Source organism: Poecilia reticulata, linkage group LG4, assembly GCF_000633615.1.
Source record: "Poecilia reticulata strain Guanapo linkage group LG4, Guppy_female_1.0+MT, whole genome shotgun sequence".
Lineage (NCBI taxonomy): Eukaryota > Metazoa > Chordata > Actinopteri > Cyprinodontiformes > Poeciliidae > Poecilia > Poecilia reticulata.
Genome location: NC_024334.1, coordinates 29,592,559 through 29,614,428, shown reverse-complemented (window position 1 = coordinate 29,614,428; position 21,870 = coordinate 29,592,559). Strand labels below are relative to the sequence as shown.

Genomic DNA, 21,870 nt, shown 5'->3' with positions numbered 1-21,870 from the left:
TGGTACTTAGCAAACAAATAATTTTAACCAATCTTAATTAAGCTAGAACAGGAAATGTAGTCCGATTTAATATCAGAAGATGAAAAAAGCTGTCGGTTTATACAGCGTATGTAATTAACTGGCATTATTTATTTTGCTACATACAAATTGTCTGAATTTAGTATGGCATTCTCCAAAGCCAATGATCCATCGCAGTTAGTGTAGGGGAAATATTTACTAAACATTTTCAGATATTGTTTTTCAGTGTTGCTACTCACCACTCTCAAAGCAAGCATCAAAAATCAGATGTCCTTTCCGTAGAGGTCCTGTGTATCCAGGTGGACTTATTGTCAGCTTGTTGACATTCCCTCCTAAGGATTCTTCCCCTCCAGCTTCATTTTCTGCAGAACAAGCAAAACATGGTGAATTTACATAAGTCTGACTTTTCTTTAAGATTTTCTATAAAACTCAGCAGCAGCAGTTGATTTATTTTATATAAAAATGTACTATTCATACATGATTTAATCTTTTATATCATTTAATACAGCTCTTTTTAATGTAAAAATATGGAGTAAAAGAATCTGTGTAGAAAAAGTACTGCATCAACTCATATTAATTAATTTGCACTAATAATTTCAATGCATACTTCCCAGTTCCTATATGATTACTAAGGGAACACATAGTCACATATGATCAGAGGTGAGTAGAATTGTATTAGTTTTACACTTTTATTTGGAAAAGTGTTTGCTCTGCCAGAATTTGTTGATTTGTTATTGTAATTTTTTATAAAGTCTTTGAAATGAAATAATTTACACTAAACTTTATATTTTTGTCTATCCGATGACAGCATTTTTAAATATTAAATTAGATGTTATGATCTGTTACTCAGTTCATGGGAAACCTTTCATAAAATACGTTTTTACTCTTACTTGACTAATGTCCTTGATGGTTACTATTTACTATTCATGAGTATAAATATGTTGAAGTAGTGCTTTTACTGGATTACAATTTTATGGCCACTCCCAATTAAAAAAAAAAATGTACCAGCGTGTTAAAGGGGTGCTACAGTTATTCTCTGAATTAGAGCTCTCAGATGAGGAAAGATAGTTTGTCTTGTTGCGAGATCTGAGCATCTCTCTAAGGACGCCACTCTGCTAACTCCTGTGCCAAGATGAGAGGGCTGAAAATAAACACACGTGTGCACAGGTGTAGTCTACCTAAAGATACTGTACAGCCGGTGAAAGACATGCAAATGCCATATAAGTTGCAGTGGTAGCACAAACTGTGGACAGTTGTTTGAAGTTTACTTATTACTTTCCAGAAAAAAATCGCTTAGTGTGGCTTTAACTTAGAAGCATAGAAGCAACCTTTTGCTATTATTAGCTGCACTATAATCCAGCTAGTTAGCACCATGCTCATTGCACCTGTGCTGCTGTTTTTTCGTGAAGTAACTAAACGGTTTGCATATTCTACAATGCAATAAATGACTGATAGTCAAGTTAGCTCAAAAACTGCTAACTTGACCATCTGTGTCGTAATTCCATGTTTACATCTTTTAACCTGCTAGCTTGGCGATTAGCATACCGAGCAACAGCGTACGTTTAAAGACTCTCCGACGGCTACAAAGACCCGCTTGCTATTCGCCAGGCAGCAGGGCGGCGTGGCATCTCTTTTTGCTGCGTAAAGGTGAGGATAAAGCAATGTAAAGCTCGTATTTACACACCAGTCTTGACGGCTCTGTCAGTGTTTTCCTCCATCTTCCTCTCCATCAGCACAGCGGACGCTTTTAGTGCGTTGCTACGGCAACGGAGAATGAGCAAGAGAGGAGAGGTCGCTCTGTACTGCAAGCAGTTCTGTGCAGGTATGTTCCCTTCAGTAGATCATTTTGTGACCTCGCAAAAAAAAAAAATGCACAACTGATTTAAAATAACAAAAGACGGTTCGGTTGTGTTTAATAAGTATGGCTGCATGTTTACCTGAAACATAAGTGTAATTCAAAGTTGCGTGCCTCGAAGTGGCATAATGCCGCGATAAAGCTCTGATTTATTTTCCAAAAGTAAACTGAAGAATCAGTGTGTAATGTCAATGTTCAGCATTGTGTCAGAAACTGGCAGCATTAGTATTCTGCACATAGCAATATTACAAGCCAAGGCTTCCATTGACACTGCAGGGCAATCTGTATACTGGGCATAATTCAGTTTTATCACTGCCATACCTGAAATAAAACCCATTTTAATGGTGTTTTCAGAGAAAAATAAGCCAATAATTGCAAGCAGCAGTCAGAGATTGGGAATTATCCAGTAGATTGATTAAAGCTGAAGATTTTCTAGACAATTGGAGCAGAGATGTCATCAGGGCCAATCAAGCCTGACCCTATTCCTTTCCTATTACAAAGGCTGCACCTGATTAAGAACATCAGATGAGCCGGCGCGCAGCTCCTGGAGCAAGAGCCATGCAGGTTGCTGCTAATTTTCAGCTTGTAAGCAGTGTGTAACAGGAGCAAATGAATAAGAGCCGAGAGAGAGTGATGGTTTTTCTTAGCGTGTGTGATCTATATACGACGGCAAGCATCAACGGGGCACAGAGTAGATGGATCTGAATGATTATTTCTCAGATGACAGAAAGAGAATACAGAGCAGCTGTGTAATATTTTGTTAAAATTGAAAATTGAATAGCTGTCCTCAATGGTATGTCATTCCTTTAACGCTGTGCCTATTAAAGAGCTATGTGGTGGTACAATCATTCATTTTCAAGAGAGATTGAAATTGAATTATGGAGCATGAGAAGAATGAATTAGATGCACTACAAGTTCTTTTGTTTCTGAACTGTAATCAAAGCTATTTGTGTGCTGAGTTTCAACCTTTGTAATGCATTTGTTTGGTTCTCTTAGTATCATAGTTTCATTTCTGCGCATTACAATTGATCTTTTTCCTTTAAATGAAAATCTACTGTTATTTCACCAAGTTCGAAATTTATCTACACCGAATCTTAAGCTTTCAAAATGCACATCATATTGCTAGATGTTAGTATTTATTTAACAAAAATGGAGCCACAATATATATTGCATGCATATATACATGTCTATATGCATGCAATATATAAAAATTTTAAATTTATTGTTAGCGTACCTGGAATCAGAGGTTAAATAGCATAATATAATAATTCCGGTGACTTCCAAGTTGTAGTTTATTGATTCTCGACTTGAATAGATGAGCTTGTTATTTTCTCTTTGATAGATATGACATTTATTATTTTTGGGAGGATTTCATATGAGCTCATAAAACATGGAATGTTATATCGAGTACCCAAGTATTAGTGCCCAGAAGCCCTTGAGATTTGGATAATGGGGATAAGAAAAGTACAACAAAGAAAAAAAAGAGGAAACATTATACTGTTTTTTTTCTCTTGTCTTATTCCTAGCCTCTTCTGAATGTATAAACCTTTATCACCCCCTAAATGAGCTAAAAAAAAATGTGCATAAAAATGAGCATATAATTTTTGAATCGGTCAAATCAGCCTGCATACATGCAAGGCCATATAGAGCTTACACAATGCTGTTACTTCTTGTCATTGGGTTTACATAAGAACAGAATCTAAACTTTTTATAGAAGTATAAGAAGTAAATTCAACAACATGGTTTTTCACATTTTAATTGTGTCTCGGGAGAAAAGATTTACACCCATTCATGAAAGTTTTTTAGACCACTGATTACTTGGAACATTGTTTCACATCTTGTGGTTAAAATAAGATCTCTAGGAACGTCAATAAGAAACAATATTGGCTCTTTTAATCTCAGGTTGCGAGTGACTGGAGGATGCTCAGCATTATCACAATCCTGTGAAGAATCCATTTAAATAAAGCCTCCTGGGGAAACTGTAGCTTTGGCTCAGCAAACATTTCTATCAGAGCGAAATTTCTTCTCCTAAATTGTAAAATGATCAGATAGATCATTCTTTACAATTGTCAAAAGGCGAAATCAGAAAGATCGTCCTGTTTACCACTCTATCCCCAGGCCTAGTGTGTTTGTGTGTTTAAAGGAAGCAAATCTGTGTCTTAGCATTTATATTCCACCAAGTACAGGGAAACCCTTTTACCCTGCCATACTGGGCACTTTTCACACTTAAAGTCCATCACCAATGAAGGAACAAGTCATGCAAAAATCAAAACAAGTGAGGACAAGGGGCACAGAGTTGGAGACAGGCTGTTGTGAGAGACTGGGCGAGAGTGTGAGGGATGGTGTGGGGGGCGTGCGGCAGGATCAGTTGGGGTGCAGAGACCAGGCGGCGGTACACAGAGAATCACTATGGTGACAGCAATCAGGGGGCTCAGGGGAGCGAGGCTGGGTCAGAGAGGAAGGCTTGAGAGGCAGCTGACTGAGGAATCAGCCCTCACTTTGGATGATTCAACTGACAGCTCCCCCCAGGGCTGTGCCGGACCAGCTGTCCCCAGAGACCATGAGCTTTACGAGACAGAGATGTGGCTAAAGCAGTCCTTTTCTAAGTGAAAAAGAAAAAAAAACAAAAAAGAAAACAACACTGAATCGGAGCCGAATCAGTACAACGGTGCCACGACACAGCAATGTTGTTGATGTTTTCACATATTCTGCAGCAGATGAAAATGCTACAAAAACAGGGCTATGTGCTAATTTAAAACGTGTAAACACTGTCGTATAGTGCGAGTTTTGTGATATTTTTCACCTTCTCTGTTGACATAAATATCGGTTAAACCAGCAATTTGCTAACAGTTCAGTTTGCAATTCCGTAATCGTTTCATCCCTTTCACTTTTTTTGTCCATCACGTTCTCCGTCTCTCCATCCCTCTGCTCAACCCCCTCCTCCATCGCATGTGCTGGACAGCAGCCACCTAAACAGATGGTCCAGTGTCAATAGGCAGCTATTAACTGGCCACTTCCCTGACTCTAATTCAAGACAGTGAAAAGCACATTTAAAGAACTGGGAACCAGTCCTCTGCCATGTAGATGAAGCTAGGAGTAAGACAGGTCAAAGGTTTGATAAGCGAAAATGATCCTATTAACATTTATAGAATATAATCCTTAGACAGTGTTGGTTGAGTTCAAGAACATTTATACTTTCTCCTGCAGCAGATTAGACATAGGTTGGCTTCCAGCATCAAAGTTAAACCAATCCTGTTTCATATGAGCGTAAAGCCATATCTGAAGGTCAGCTGGCTGAAATAAGGTCCTACTGTTTTTCTTTGTTTAAAATAAATACAATAACAGCTGAAAATAATTCTGGTCAGGACAAATACAGACAATAATCAGTAAAACCTAAAGGAGTACAAATTAACCCTTGTGCGTGTGAGGACTGAGGCAAACGTAAAGGACTGTGGCAAATGATACCAGTTTTACTGGCGTGGGGTCGGTTGGACCCTCGTGGTCCCACAAGGGTTAAGGACCTTCAAAAGTCGGTTTTAGCCAATTTTCATGAAGATGCCAGGTTCGTCTGTTCAGACAACGTATGCATAATTATAAAAGCTTTCCAGCGTTTTGGGAGGGAAACCGGTTCTGGGTCCCAGAGATTAATGTGTTTTGGTAGAAAATGCAAATCACAGCCTGAACAAAAGCTAAAGACAATGTGAGGAAAATACCAGAAGGTAGTAAGAGACCAAGCCCTTACTAAGATAGGCTGAAAGGTCACTCAGTGATGAAGACGCCATAACTCCAGAAGCAACATAACAAGATGGATTATAATTTGGAAATGCACTCAGGAACAAATATTCTCAAGGGGGGCACACATTAGGAGCGCTACAATTGTTCTCATCCAATGATGTGCGTCATTCGGCAAACTTAGCAGAAGTTACATGTGTCGTGACATAGTGTGCCAAGAAAGAACAGACTATTAGACTCCAGCTGTGTATAGCTTTTATCAGTAGTATTGATGCTTCCTAAAATAACAGGTTTCTAAAGGATTGCTGGGTGTTGTGCCTTGGAGCACCAGCCACTGACCAGACCCAGCAAGTGTGGATTGAAAATAATAGGTTCTTATTTTTTGACACATGTCTGATGCTGCTAATAGGTGCGACACTTAATTTTTGGAGACATGTCCTGTGGTCTGATGAAACTGAAATTGAAGTGTTTGGCCATAATGAGCATTGTTATATTTGAAGGAAAAGGGAGGGAGGAAGCTTGCAATCCTTAAACATCCTCTCAGCTGTGAAGTATGGGGGCTGTGACATCATGCTGTTTGGGTGTCTTTGAAAACTATGCGCAAATATTAAAGCAACTTCTCAAGACATCACCCAAATCAGTTTTCAAAATGGACAGTGACCCTAAGCATGCCTTCACATGAGTTACAAAACAACAAGAACTTCAGTGTTTTGGAGTGGCCATCACAAAGCTCTGATTCCAGCCCCATTGACTTTGTCGAGGCAAAGGCAACAGACCCGTCTCAGTTACATAAGCCCTGTTCAAAAGAAACTGGCTGAAATTGCAGCAAGCCAGTGTTGAAAGATCCAAAATATTTCAGTTTCAGTTTCACCAAATACTAAGGACATTTATGTTAACTTATGAATCTGACAGTTTTCTAAAAACAAATTGTAATTCCCTCTGTCATTATTATGACACTTAGCAAAGAGTTTTGGTGATCCAAACTTACCTAAAACAGGAAAGGTTCAGTCTGAAAAGAAATTATGTTTTAATAGAGCATGTGCAAATTTACACACCATTTGTATTTTGTTTAAGTTTAATTGTTGTGTTTCTGTTAAATCATGTTATACATTATAGCATAAACGCTATGATACAATAAAACCATGACATTTTTTTTAACCTAAATTTAACATACCAAAAGAGTCTGCAGATATGCAGATGAAGTCAGAGCTCTAAAAATATCAAAGGTGTTAACTTAATGAAAGAGTGACTCATGTTTTTCTATGCTTGTTTGCTGAGGAGCTGGGATCTCCTGCCATGGCTGTGACTGGCTGCTTCGTCATCCCCCGCCACACCCTGCTGAGGAGAAAGGACAACCACCTGACCTTCACGCTCAGCCCAGCCTGATTTTCTCTCAGAGGTATCCTAAAACTGAACTCTGCTGGAGTTCCTTGTGACGTTGCAGGTGATTACTTTACTTCCACTTAAGAAATATGATATTACTAATTACTGACAACATTGCTCCGCAAACCTGCCTCTGACTTGTTAGGTAAGCTTTAGAGTGTGTCTGTGCCGCTGTTCCTGCGTGTCTTAGAAACTGACGCTTCAAAAGAAGGACGAAAACAGGAAAATCTAAATGACGGGAGATGCCGAGAGAGGACAGGATGTGGCGGCGGAGCTGCTAGAACAGTCTTCCCACCTTGTGGTCACACGGTGAACTGTAGCTGCCTGAACGCATGAGCAACTGGGGGAAGAGAGAGCGATGCGGAGGAGAGAGATGGAGTGAGAGAGGGAGGGAGCCAGAAGGAGCGAGACAGAGAGAGCGAGAGAGCAAAAAGGGAGGGGAGTTTAAACTAAGTGCTATGTTTTGGGACAGGCTAATCTGCTAGCGAGCAGTGTGAGGATCGGAGCGTATTGTGTGAGCCAGTGTGCGGGGGACAGATAAGGGAGCCAGCCAGCCCGACCCACAGACCTACCGACTGCCTGCCTTTAATGTGCTGACTCTGGGGAGATTTTAAAAGACAGCGTATTGACTCCTCAGACGCGTGTTTGTGCGTGCGCACCGGAGACCCTGGGCTCAAACGCCTCCAACTAACAGCCACAGCCAAGCCAGAAGTGCATCAGCAGACAAGGGAGCGAAAGAAACATCTAAAAAAAAAAAAGAAAAAAACAACTAACCCAAAAACAGGACTGAAAAATTACAACTCCCAAATCAAAAATTAAAGAGGATTTTTTTTTATACATATCCTCTTCTTTTTTCAATTGATTTGATTTTTTTTTCTTTATTTTTCTGTGTTCCCGGGACAGAGAGAGACTGACTCCCGATTCTGAAGAAGAAATCAGGAGGGAGCAGAGAAACTCAAGCGAATCCAAAAGAAAAAAAAAAGAAAAATTAAAGGACAGAAAACCTCATCATCGAATCTGAACATGTTTGAAATAAGCCGAACACTCAACGCTGCTTTGTTGAGCAACGAGGTAAAGATTTCTAGATTCTTTCCCTTATTTGTCGTTACAATTGTCCACATTTCACCTGTGTACGTCTGCTGCCAACCATTCTGTCATGTGTGTTGCGTGTGTGTCTTTGCACCCAAAAGATAGAGGGGGGGGTAGTTGATAGCAGTACGCTGGTTGGTATGGGGGGGATGCTTCTCACTCATTCTGCTTTGTAATCATAAACAGAGAGCCAGTGCTTAGACTTTACATCAAAACCAAGGTAGCCATCGAGCCCATCTAACATAGGCTTGCTTGTGAAATTGCGCACCTTGGGCTGAAACTGTGTGTGCAAGTGTAAGTGTGCACATTCACACACATGCTTCTGTGCGAGAGCAAAGTCTTCTGTAAATCCCCGTCTACCTCCCTCTTTTTCTTCCAAGTTTCAGTTCCCCCCCCACCAGCATTCCCACCATCCTTCCCATACCTGCTGTTATCTGCTCTCCTTCCCGTCTCTCACACCCCTCTTCCCTCTCTTTCCTCCCTTTTTTTATCTCTGTGCCTGTCCTCCCCTCTCCTCCCGTATCCGTGTATGAGCGTGTGTGTTCTGTGAGCAGCATCTCAAGATGATGGCGAGGTACGGGCAGCTCTCGGGACTGGCAGCCAGTGGCGTGGGCTCCGTCCCCGAGACGCACTCGCCGCTATTTTCCAGGGATCCCCTGTCATCGCCCGCCCAGATGGGCTACAGGTCACCCCTGGTAAGAGGATAGTAGACAGAACAATGTATCTAAATCTATTTAATGAACACAGGGAAGCGCATTTACCACAAAAGGAACAGGGAGATAGGAGTTTAAATTAAAAAAAGAAACAGTTGGGTTGTGTGTTATTGAAGAAAACAGCAAAAAACCAAAAGGTAGAAAGAGAGCAAATCAATTGTGGGATTCTGCCCGTATCCCCAGTGGATTGTATTAGCAAATATTTACATTGTTATGTTTGTTCAATTACGGCCGCCTACTCCGTCTTTAGCCTCTGCCAGTCAGCTTGTTATCAGGGGAATTTGAGGTGTTTGTGTGAGCATGCATGTGTGAATGAGTGGGTTAATATGTTAAACATTTATTTTCTGTCCTCGCTAAAATATTACGGATCTTTCTACATGCATCTGCTTCCAAAGACTTCAAGTAAAACATAAAAATAGCAGAATAACCTTTAAACATGAGCAAGATGACGGATTTCCAATTACGTTTAATTGCAACTCTCATGTCAGTTAAATTCCCATCAAGCAGGAGAGAGAAAAAAAAAATCTGGAACATTTTCTACTACCAGAGTCAACATTACTCTGCAATTTACATAGTAAAAAAATAAAATAATTACTTGAGGGAAAAAAGGCTTGGGAAAATCTTCAACGTTCAGGCATTAAAAAAGAAAAAGCGTTGTAAGAAAATCCCTGACTGGCCGCATAAAAAGCGACACGAAGCTGTGGGTGTCTAATCTGCTGCAAGCTCTTCATTGGTTCGGGCTCCCCTTCAAACTGGCTCAGATCCACACCCTGGAGCCTCCCGGAAGCCTTCATAACCCACCGTCATGCTGCTGCTGCTGACTGTACCTAGGGGTTCCCGTCAAGTCTATGCAAATGCAACGGGTTGAAGGTACGCGGTGAAATATCGGCCGTGAAACCGTACATTTGCTTTAAAATTCTTTAAATCTGAGCACGTCGATGCTGGGCGTTATGTCAGATTCCATGCTAAGCCTTGTTGCTTTTGACTGCATGTTCAGACCCACTTATCAGCTGTTTTCATGAAGGTGCTGGATCGTAAATTATTTGAAACAAATTAGCTGAATTCATGGCATAAATGCATTTGAGATCATACTTTTTCGATTAATCTTCTCAGAAACCTTTCAGAAAATATTTTCAGGTGACTGACTAAGCAGGGTGGAGCATCATAAACAGATTAGACGAAAGTAGGATAACATTATTTCAACCCATTGTTATTAGTAAGCTGCACAGTTAGATTTTTTGCAACAACAAAAAAAAAAGGCTTAATGAGTTATTTTGGGGATTTATTTTACGTTTTTTGTGCGAGCATTTGTGTAAGCAAATTTGTTTGTGTGTTTGTTTAAAAATGTGTGCGTGTGGGTGTTTTTGTGTGCGAGTGTGTGTGTATGTCTGGATGATTACTCTGGTTAAAAAAGAGCATCGTTAAAGTGATTAATGGTGCCTTCATTAAGCATAGCAAGATCATTTGCATACATTAGATAAATGTGCTGGAAGATTCTGGCTGCTTTGGTGTGCAGAGTCTGAAAAGCAGGATTTCATTGTATTTTTAAGATGGTGCAATATTGCCTAGTGCCATTTAAATATTGCGGCGCATCAATAAATGAGCACATTTTCGGTCAAGGAAACACTTTTGATGTCTTAATTTATTGAGGCTTACATTTGATCCATAGGTATCCTGGACAGACACCAAAATGTCATTTTCTTCAGATATTTGTACGGCAGTGCGTGTGTGTTTGTGCAACAAGCTGCGTGTCAAGTGTGTGGGCATCCTGTGGCTACAGCTGTAGGGCTGTACATTTAAAGGAGCATTCAAAGAAATTAATTTCAAAAGCGATTAGCAGGTAGCACACGGAGATGTGCACGATTAATGACAAATACTCCAGCATTCACAATGAGCGTTTGCAGGTTCAGTTTGTAGCTTTAGGGAGATTAGGATGACTATTTTAAAAGAAGAAGCTAAATTTGTTTATGGGGAAATTAATGATAAAAAAAAAATCTAATTGCAAAATAGTCTGCTGTCTCTGACACCCGAATTTCATAACCTCACGTCTACGAACATGGTGTGCTCCATGCTTCAGAGCTGAATGCTGTTAATTTGAGGAAAGCTCCACTGATTGCCCACTGCAGGCAGCTGTCGTTCTCCATGTGACACTAGGCTTTGTTTGACAACTACAATCTTTTGTTTCAACATTCAAAACGGAGGCTTGCACAAGCCCCAATTTGGGTTTTTTTTCCAAGCCAAAAAAAAAAAAGGGGGGAGGTAAAAAATGGCGGTTGGTGGCACAGACTCCGGCAAACATTTGTCACCACAGAATCTCAGCAGCCAGGAGATAGTTAGAGGTCATCTCTATTTCATAACAATAATTAGCTCCTTCCATCTGTGCTTCTCAGTGCATTTCCCCTTTCCTTGATTGCTGTGTTGTCTGTATCCAGGAAATTAGTTCATTTATGCTCTACAACCCTGCTGTCACCGAGGCACAAACAGGTGCAAGCACAGTGAACAGCGACGCTGAAAAGAAAGAGACGCTCGGAGACGGAGAAACACAGAAATGGAGATATGTGCAAATTGCGGGATCAGAAATGATAATCGTGGCCATGAGCACAATGGCGCTTGATTAACACAGTGCTGGCACATAAAATAACAAACGTGGCTTTTGTGAGATGAGAGCGATTAGGTGATCGGCTGAAAATTTAAAAGCTGAGAAGTTGGAGGGAATGAACACAAGATGGTCCTTTTTTTTTTTTTATTTTACTGCTTTCAGTCGCAAATTATATACCGCTTTGATGCAGTGCTCTGTCCAGCAAAAACCTTTCAGCTACAGGGTTTGTAGAGGGGTAAAAAAAAAAAAAAGAAGACACGCTACTGAACCATATCACGCCTATAGCGTATCTCCCACTACAGTAGAGCGAGTTATGACCACCCCGCTTCACATTTGAGTTCACATTCAGCATCACACGAGCTCGGGCTGTGCAGCTTGTGCGAGTGCATCGTGTCATGTTTATGGTTGATGTGAGCACATGTGGTGTGTGTCAGCCACGGGAAACACTCAGACACTCGCTGCAAAGAAGTGGAATGGGCGGGGGGGCCTCACATTTGTTGGAAGATGTGCGCGTGTGTTGGCCACCAGTGCTGCAGGGAGGGCCTAGTGATCAGCAGCTGAGCCTGCGTCCCACTGGGAGCCATCACTGCAGAATGAAGCAGGTGTCTGCAGGCTCATGTACACCCCTCATCCACACATACACACCTTTTCTTCCAATAGTGTACATAAATGCTGCAAGCCGACTATAAGTTCTCCTTTCGCTTCTCTTTCATTTTGCAGCATGCCACTTTATCCCCAGGGATTTCTTACGTGTGGCAACTTTGCTTTATTTTCTATATGTTCGTCAGCTCTGTGGGTGACGGTGCAAAGGTTGTGCATGTGATTTATGTGTGTGAACCTGGCAGCATGAGACGCCGTAAACAGAAGGGTCAACACCCAGTGAAAGATCTCTTGCATCATTCTCAGACGTTTAATTCTTAGTAGACTAAATGTGCATTCAGAACTAGACAACTAAAACAAACTAACATTATATCTTTAATAAAGAAATACATATTTCTTTATAAGTAATAAGATTGTGCTTTACAAGAAAAAGCACAATCTATAATCTCAGAGCAACAGGGTCACACCCGCAAACAGCAGCCAACGTAGAAGAAGTCAATCTGATTAGTCCCACACTGATTGGCAGCTTGTTTTAAACGTATGGATTAACATAGCTAATTTGTGATTGTCACAGTTTATGTAGTAGCGGCTTAAACGTCCATAGTGTGTCTGTGAATTGTTGCCGTTTTAATAGGTGGAAAACAACGGCCTTACTCCCTGCAGCTCGTTTTAGTGTCTTAAAAAAGAAAAGTCGTTTAATTTTAGGAAGAAATTTGTTGCCAACACAGAGCAATGTTTTCTCATCCAGTTGGAGTCATTTTGCTTAAAGGGAATAAATGCAGAGAGAATAATGAAACAGACAAGTCTGGGAAGAAAAAAAAAAAGTACTGTGTTTGCAAATCTGTCGAGATATTTTATCTACAAAAACCGGTTATGAAAACAGTATCTCTGCAACTGTTTGACACGTTTACAGCTACATTTAGACAGTCCTATTCCCCGAATAAAATAGACATTTTTGTGAGATGCATTAGATCACTCAGCTTTTCTTGTAAAACCGACAGCGATTTCAAAACACAGCTTTATATCTATATGCCAACCTTTCAAACCCTAACAAAAGAGGTATTAGTTGGTACAAGCCCTGTACTGACCTGTCTTCGTCTTTGATAATCTCACTCAGATGGCTTCTGCTCAGCCCTCTCCTTCAGACAAAAAAAAAAAAATCCACAATGCAAACACAATCTCCTGTCTAAAAGGACATTAAGTGGCCTCCCCCCCCCTTATTTAATAACGAATGCTCTTTTTTGTCACGCCTGAACAGACAAATACACTCCTGTCATTTTAAAAACAGTCACGTGAAGAAAAACCTGCTTTTTTCTTCACAGCTGAGCGCCGTGTCGAAGCAGGGGCGCTGACAATACTGCCGATAGATGAGCGATTGTCTGCGTATGCGATCGTGGCGGGTTGATGAACAACACTGTTTCGTCTTAGAATTGATAGTTCCAAAGCCGGGTTCATTTTCATTGATTCTTTAATTGCCGGGGATGAGGCAAAGTATCTGCCGTTACCATGAATAAATGATGCAGAGAGGACTTGTGCATCAGTGTAAAGAAAGGGAGGCCATTGAAGTTACCACTTGCAGCGCCCTCAAACATATCCAACATTTTGTATACCTATACTCAAAGTACAAGTATACTTTGAGTACATGTATACAGGTAATCTTTGTTTCTTTAAAACTAAAATATACATGTGATCTATTTAATTTTATTTGAAGCAAAAGCTTAGTTGTTTTTTTTTCAGCTAAAATAATTAGCTGTGGTTATTTTGATCTTGTAAGATAGAATTAAGTAAAAATTTCAAAATGAACTGCAACTACATTTTATATTTCTTAGAATAGTTTCCCCTTTTGCTCGTCTGCTCTTTGTAGAGTTACACGGAGTAAAACAAACTGATATTAGCTGGTCAGTTAGTAGGGCTATGTGCTCTGGTAGCTTGCTTGCAGTCAGTTGGTTGAGACACATACTGTACCTCTCATAAACCGCCAGCTTTAGTTTTAAAATATCCATCCAGCCATCCATGGAAACCTAGAGTAATGTAAATGTTTCCTAAATGCTGGAAATGTGTGGCTGCCTTCTTATGGCAGGCTGTACAGCTTAAGAAAACTCACATTTCATTGCATCGTGATTAAAGGACTTTGGTCCGAAGGAACGGTTCATCAGACAGTTTTAGAAATTTCTGAAAGTAAGCATCAGCGCTTCTTTTGTTTGCTGCTGTAAAAAAAACATAGAAGCATCTTTCAGCCAGCTAACAAGCCTAATGATGACATTAGGGAGGTCTGCCATTATTTTGTGCTCTATATAGTTGAGGTGAAAATTCTGGTCTGGTCCAACAGAGCACCCCTCCCCCGTGCCTTTCCTCACAGCTCCACCAGACTAGCGCCAGCAGCAATTAGCATACACCTGTTGGAACATAGTTACTTACTTGATTACTTGATTGTGCTATAAAAATTTTTTTATGAAAAATACATACCACCCCTTTAAATATGTTGTTGTTGGTATAGCAAATTTCAAATAAAATTTTGATGGTTTTCTGTCCAAAGTCCATCATCTACCTTTAGAGTGCAACCAGTTTTTGCATAGTACAGCATGTGCTTTCACCCTGACTCCTCGCTAATCAACCGAACGTCTCGACAACACAAAATAACTGAAACATGTCTAGAAGCGTGTAGGCATTTAAGCCGAAACCAGTCGAGTTTTTTCTGGTGCATTACACCCTTGCTTCTCTTCAAGCATGAAGTGACATTTTCAGAGATGGATTTTTTGCAGCGTGGGCATGCTGTGGTCCCCGGTGCCGATGGCCAGCCTTGTAAAGGACTCTGGATGCGTCTAATTTCTGAAAGGTTACCCCTTATCAAAAGCCACACGGTGCAGTCATTTATGCAGATCTGATAGCAAGATTTTTGATGGGGTTTAAATCACCATGACAGATAGCAGGCATTACTTTTTTTCCAGCTTCAGGTCTAAGCAGCAGAATCTATGAAAGAGGAAAATAGGAATCATTTCCATAGAGAAATTGTGGAGAGATGAGAAAACATAAAGAATGTAAATAAAAGCATCTCATAGTGAGAGCAGCAGTCTCGGGTGGGAAGCTCTGTGTGTTTAGTGTTGGTGTTGTGTGTTTGTGTTTGGGGGAGTTGTGATTAAAGCCTGCACCAGATGGACCACAGCAGTCACCCTGTGAGGATGGATGTACCCCGACCGGGATCAAACGTGAAACGGGCTGCCGTCCTCACAGCCCCGAGCCCACCAGTAAAACCCCCATGATCCACTGACCCGCAGCACTACAGCCACCCATCATACGCCCAATTCAAACCCCAAGACGTTCCAGTAAAATGCTTGTTGTCCTTTTCGTCACACTTGAAGTGAATCAGAATGAAGCTAATGTTGTACGTGCCTGTACGCCCGTGCCATGCAATTAAAACACAAAAGCAAGGCAGAACTTTATGATCCATGTGAGGACTGCTGGCCTCCTGAAGTTGAATGTCACCTCAAGCTGCGGACCACTCTGTCGTCCAAATGGATGCTAATCCACCAGAGTCCTGTTGAGAATACACGCTCGGTGCCAGAACACATGCCAGATCAAACAGTGAATGCATATCTAAGCCTTCCGGGGCTCCACTCAAGCCGCCTCGCATCTCTGTTCGGCTGCAGCCTTAAAAACTATTAACATTACTATCTGTTGTTTAAAATAGTCGGCTAATACTTATCGTACTCCTTTAACTTTTTCACATTTTGTTACATTACAACCATAAACATCAAGGTTTTTTGTGTGGTTTTTTTAGTGGTGTGATATTTTTGCAGACCCCGTTTGAGTTCCACAGTTTTTCCAACTTTTGAATCCATTTCTGCTCCTAAACACATGAATCAAAAAGCTTAAATTCTGCTTTGCGTGTTAGCGAGTTTTGTAAAGGCCTCGTCATTAACCATTCATTTCTAAAAACTAAATCCCAAGCACGAAATACCTGACAGAGCACTGTTACATGTGTCAATTAAAAATGGAAAGGCTATGGTACAACTGCACAGCCTACAAGTGCAAGAAGTGTTGTGCTGTGAGTAGACAAACCTAACATGTTATATCTTGGCCTATAAACAGACGTCTGTGAGAAAGAAAACTAATAATACCAATCGTTTGACACAAACAAACCCTATAATGTGAAATTTAAAACTGATTCCTACCAAAACAATGACAATTACATAAAAATGTTTAACATAGAACAAGTGTTTGTGTAAATATTCACTCCCTTCAAGTCAGTATTTAGTAGATGAATGATGAATATCTCCAGTCACAGCACGGACAATAAGGCCTCCACATCTGGAAACTGCCATTTTGTTCCGCCCTTCCTTGCAGGATCAGCTGTGAACAGTTCTTATCATGTTATGCCATAATTTCTGTCAGATTGCAGTGTGGGCTTTGACTGGGCCACTCCAGAATGTCCACCTTGTTGTCTTCAAGCCATTTCTGTGGCTTGAAGACAGCCATTTACGTTATCTGGATGCTTGGGGTCATCGTCTTGCTGGGAAATAAATGTGACACTCCTTCTGCTTCATAGTGAGGATAGTGCGCTTCTGGTGATGTGCAGTGTTTGTAAGGACCAAACTTAGCATCTTGTGTGGTGGCCATAAAAACAAAGAACATTCTTCCACTTGACAATGGAGTTTCCCAAACTGTAGTTTAGTCTTGATTTGAGTTTTCTTCAGCAGTGGCTTTCTCTTTGCCAGCCTTCAATGGGTCCGACTAGTGAAGAACCCTGGCAACAATTGTTGAAATACAGCATCTCTCCAATCTCAGCCTGCTGAAGCTTGTTTCTTTTGCATACTCGTAATTGCTTACATTGTTAGAAAACTATTCTGTAACATTTTAAGCCTTCATAGAACAGCTGTATTCAGAAAGAAATTAAACCACAGTTTATGGGATTTCTGTTGGAAATCATTTTATTCAGGAGGAACCGAGTAAAAGAGGCAGAATATAGACGTACGGAACTGTTATTAGATATAAAAACCCAACAACAACATTTACCATTATATGATTCAAGTTCAACTAAATCCAATTAGGCAAACTATTTTGAAAAGAAGCTGCCTATAGAGCCCATTTTAAATACGGACGTCACGCAGAACCTACATAGTGAAGCATTCGCTCGCCATTTAGCAAACACAGCTTTTCAAGTCGTGTCTTTCAAACAGCCCCCTGTCACATATGCGCAGTCTGCAGAGCTCCAGCCAAAGCAAACAGCTTTGAGTTAAAGTTGAAGAAAGTGGCTGTGACAAATGCAGCGAAGCCTTGTTCTGGGATCAGTGTGAAGAATTCACTTCTGATCTAAGGAGTTTCTAGCAGGGAGAGTGACAAAGGCAGGGGTTAAGCTGACTGTTTGTCATGCCCACTGTCACACAGGAAATAGGATGTCAGAGCAGAGTAGCGCTCCAACTAGATTAGCTTTTATTTTTTATTACCAAATAAAGATCCTTAAGGAGTGTAGATTTATACAGCATGTAAATCAGAGATGTGCTTGTAAATTGTGAGGGTTTTAATGTGTTTCTTTGTGTATAGACTATCCAGAATGTGAAATATATCTACTTTTTGTTCCGCGTACAGTAAGCTAATGCTGTTTAATTGTGCCTGTCAATAATGACTGGCATATTTTCAGTCGGCGCGTCAGCAGGATGTTTCTGATTGTACGAGCTGCAAATCTATAGCTTTTAAATGTTAAGAAAATGCTTTGATTTTTATTAAATAGTGGAAAAATTTCCAGGGGAAGGCTCTAATTAGAACGTCAAGTCTGACATTTATAGTGAGCCTCAATGTTAAAGAAAATGTATTATTGCCATTTACAAAATTTGAGCTTTGTGAATGGATTTTCAGGCATTCATACTTCACATGCACTCCTGACTAGCTTTTAACCACAACATCTCAGTTTCTTCTTGAACGTGTTCCTGTCTTGGACATCGTTTCCTTTGAAGAGCAGCTTTTGTGGCAGAAACACGCCCATCTTTCCGCGCTTTTAAGCAGAAGAAAGGCTGCGGCTTCAGCACACGTCACACAAAAGCCGCTGCTTCACAAACCTCTGATCATGAAACTACCTAAAGAAACATTGTAAATGTGCCATTTACAAAAGTCAACCGAGTCCAAACAAGCTATTGTTGTGCGGAGAAGGCGACGTGTTATCATGTGAACAGCTTTTCGGTGTCTGGGGCTCGGCGACGCTGAGCTCGACGCTGTCAGGGGATGCAGACACATTGAAGTCTGTGATTCTCATTTGCTGATTGTTACCGGCAGAGGGTGGACACCTGCCAGGAAAAAGGGCAGTCATCAGTCTGAGTAGTTCGGCAAGATGCTACTTCTGCCAGAACTTCAATAGACTAACTAAATCCATCCCTCAAGGGCGAATTAAAAAAAAAAAAAAGTAAAGTAAAGTAAAGGAGAAAATACTGCGCTAATAAATGTATGAAGCCGTTCTGGTGCATAAGCTGCTGTAAATTAGGTGATATTGTAAAATGAAATTATTCAGACCCGATAAGGATTTCATTGTTCTCCTGAGCTCTTCTGAAATATGGTTTTGTCTCCCGTGAATGTGTTGCAGCCTTTCTGTGTAATGGTGATAATTCTGTTTGAAAATGTGTTTTCTGCCTCGTGTCCCTGTTTGCATTAATTTTATCTGAACCCGATATGAAATTGCAAAGATGAGTTTTTTCTCGCGAAACAAAAATATAAATAAATAAACAAGTAAAAAGTTTGCATTCCCCTTGTTAATAATCGAGGTATTTTCTTTCAGCGGGCTGAGGTAACACCTCAACCTGCATCCTCACTTTTTTATATAGAAGCCTTATTATGCAGAGTGAAACATAAGACAGGTGTTGAAACACTGCGCCTGACAGTTAACAAGACTCACACCGAGAGCGCCCACAATTATCACTGCCTGCACTCTGCATTTTTTTAAGCAAACCTGCAACACTGCACACGCGTTTCTTTACCTTCTCTTTCACACTTGTTATCAGAACCGGCTGCTACCCGAGCAGCACAACCACCGCTCAGACCTTTAGATTCAGTATCAACAAACCAATTTGCCAGGAAGTGACAGAGATATACTGTGCAAGAGCATCTCAGTGCATAAGAGGAACAACACAGCCTGCAGTTAATCCATTAAAGTCTATGATTGGGAGGGTTTAAGGAAGCTGGGGAGATTGGAGGGCAAGAGGAGTTCATGACAATTAGCTGGGACTCTGCTTTCCGAAGCAGCATCTTGGAAGCATGAGCTGAAAGCATTTTTATGATCCTGGCCTTAATGCTTCACATTGGCTGCTGCTCCAAGTGTCATGGTATGACACGAGTTGAAAATGAGGTGCATTTTAATGTGCAATGAGGCTAGCCAAAGACAGGTTTTGAAAGATAATCACTTTTAAAAAATATAAACAGTTTCAAGGTTTAAAGTCTTTCTAATCAGATGTCAAAGGGAAGTGAGATCGCCATGGTGTTGTGGGAACAGAATAGTGGAGCGATGCCCTTCCCTCCCCTGTTGCTGTAAATTAGGCGCTGGACTCAACTCTCTGAAAGGTTCCTATATTTTCATGTTTTTGAGAAAGACAAATTTGGCTTTTGGGAAATACATCCCAAATGTTAAAACAAGATGATGTTGCAAAGAGAGTTGGGAAGCTGTGAACATTTAAGGAATATTTTTTTAAATTAAACTGTAGATATAGTTACTGTGTAATGTATGCAGAATTCTTCTATTATATTGTTCCTAAGGTTTAAAGTACTTTTGTACTTTAAGTGATGCCACTTACTGATGCAATGACTGTATTTTTATCCGTCATAAAGTATGTGGCCATGAGTCTGCTTATGCTATGATTTTTTTTGTTGTTGTTTTGTCTCGTCTTGGAAGTTTGAGCTTGAATATAGTGATGATGTTTTACTCGACTAGGGCTTTTTATGGAGCTAATTACTTTTACAGTGTACTTCACAGGTTTAGTGAGATATAAACCAGTTGTGCCTATAAATGGTTAAAACCATAAACTATATTCTATTTGGGTGGTAGCCATAATGGATACTGAACTCAGTGCATCCCAGTGAACTCTGACTTTCCCAGTCAGAATTCTCACGTCAAGGGATATTTTTGTTCGTTAATGAATTAGGAAAATCCATCTTGTGCATACAAAAGGTCTGCACCGTTACATTTCTGCCTTACTTACAAGAAAGACAAATGTGTCTGTTTTCATATAATTGGGGTCAAGAAAACCACAGACTGCAGCCTTGGCTCCCCAAGCAGATAACTTGACTTATTACCTTGCTAATCACAGCTTGTTAGACCTATATTTGCAGGGCGGCAAACTTGTGTTTGTCTATAAAGGGTAGAAAATGCAACAATGTGTAAATATAATAATTCTTTAAAAAAAAACTTGTCTAAATGTGGCAGGTGTTCATTTCACTGAAGTCTATGTGTGTTGTTCTCAAGGTTACATCAGTCTCATATTGAATCATGTGCATGTGTTTATTTATTTATTATTTTTCTTTGTTTTTTTGTTGTTTTTTTTGCAGTGCTTTGGTCTTATGTATGTGTGTGTTTGTGGAGCTAAGCCAGAGCCAATAAGTAAGATGGGGTTTCCACATTGCTGACAGGGTGGCCAGCTCTCCTGGGCTAAAGCCACAAAAGCTTTTTAACTTTCTTATTGCTGCAGGAGCAAAGAAATATAATTTATCTTCTAAAAAAAACTATTTAGCTTCAGTCATCATCTTAAAGGCCAAATAATGCATCCAATCAAAGCTATGCACTTTTTTTTTATTAAATGGAAATACCACTAAACGAGTGGACCTCTTAATCATTAAGCCTAATTACTTATTTGACATTTTTGCTTTTATTCATTGCCATATTGCATTTGATCATGCAAAGGAGGAGAAAGTAGCCAAGCCCTGTACTGCAGTGTTACTGGCATTGAAGTTTGTAAGCATCTCAACATGGATTCCTTTAATGGAACAGTTAAAACACTCCCTGTGTTGTTCCATTATATGCACGGGCACTAATATAACTCCAACTTTATGTCACGACAACGAGCACTGTGTAGCGCAACACACCGATGGGAACAGATTGCATTTATAGCTAATTTACTGAGTAGTGGCAGTCATTGTTGTTGCTTTCTAAAATCATGATCCCGCGGAGCAATCTAGTGAAATAACGCGCCGTGCAAGAAAACTGTGAGAGACTATTTTCCCTTTCAAATCATGTTCTCATTTAGAAAAAAGCCTATTTAGATCACATCAGAGGCAGAGAAAACAACCTCACAACTCTGTCCATTATGAAATAGAAAAACAATCACCCACGTTATGTTACTGTAAAGGGAGACGCAACAAAAACAAAATTATCCGAGGTGACGTGTGACTAAGTCAATGTTGTGTTCTTTGGAGAATCAAATTGGAAAAAAAAAAACAAAAAGCAATACAAGACACGAGTCTGGAGGGAATTTGGTACAAAGTCTGTTTCTTCTCAGGTCCAACCCAAATCTTTATTAAACAAAAAGGTCTGAGCAAAACGGATAATAGATGGATGGAAAGCTGAGGGTCTGTTGTCTGTAGCATTCAGCTGCAAATTCTGCTTCCCTCTCCTCAAGCAGAGGAGATAAAGAAGCATGTGACAAAGGAAAGAGAGACAAAGACACGTTTCTATTTTAATCCATTTTCATTGAGATTCATTCCGCATTACTCTCCCTCTATTTTGTAAAAATAAAGTCAGATTGCTACTAGCCTCTAGACTACAAGTGCCAGCATATTTCGCTTTTTCTATATGAAACAATAGGAAGCTTGTACAACCCGCCTTTCCCCTGCCTTTGTGTGTGTGTGTGTGTGCGTGTGTGTGTGTGTGTGTGTGCGTGTGTGTGTGTGTGTGTGTGTGTGTGTGTGTG

General features: G+C 40.3%; 2 protein-coding genes across 9 annotated transcripts in view; one reads left to right on the top strand and one right to left on the bottom strand.

The window, feature by feature from the left end:
* Positions 1-1,819, bottom strand: part of LOC103464064 (cytosolic carboxypeptidase 6) — a 311,033-nt gene extending 309,214 nt beyond the window's left edge. Inside the window, exons 1-2 of one of the 2 annotated variants that reach the window (XM_008407872.2) lie at positions 1,703-1,819; positions 258-380 (exon numbers count right to left, since the gene is read on the bottom strand). In XM_008407872.2, the coding sequence (XP_008406094.1) occupies positions 258-380; positions 1,703-1,748 (169 nt within the window). In that variant the 5' untranslated portion in view covers positions 1,749-1,819. The remainder of the gene's footprint in view (positions 1-257; positions 381-1,702) is intronic. The other variant, XM_008407873.1, reaches the window with a different exon arrangement.
* A 5,546-nt stretch (positions 1,820-7,365) lies between these two features.
* elavl4 (ELAV like neuron-specific RNA binding protein 4) overlaps positions 7,366-21,870 on the top strand; it is an 88,641-nt gene continuing 74,136 nt past the window's right edge. For 2 of the 7 annotated variants that reach the window (XM_008407865.2, XM_008407862.2), the window contains exons 1-2: positions 7,369-8,059; positions 8,632-8,772. In XM_008407865.2, coding sequence (XP_008406087.1) covers positions 8,012-8,059; positions 8,632-8,772 — 189 coding nt within the window. In that variant the 5' untranslated portion in view covers positions 7,369-8,011. Of the gene's footprint in view, positions 8,060-8,631; positions 8,773-21,870 lie in introns of all 7 variants that reach the window. The other 5 variants (XM_008407866.2, XM_008407864.2, XM_008407863.2 and 2 more) reach the window with 5 other exon arrangements.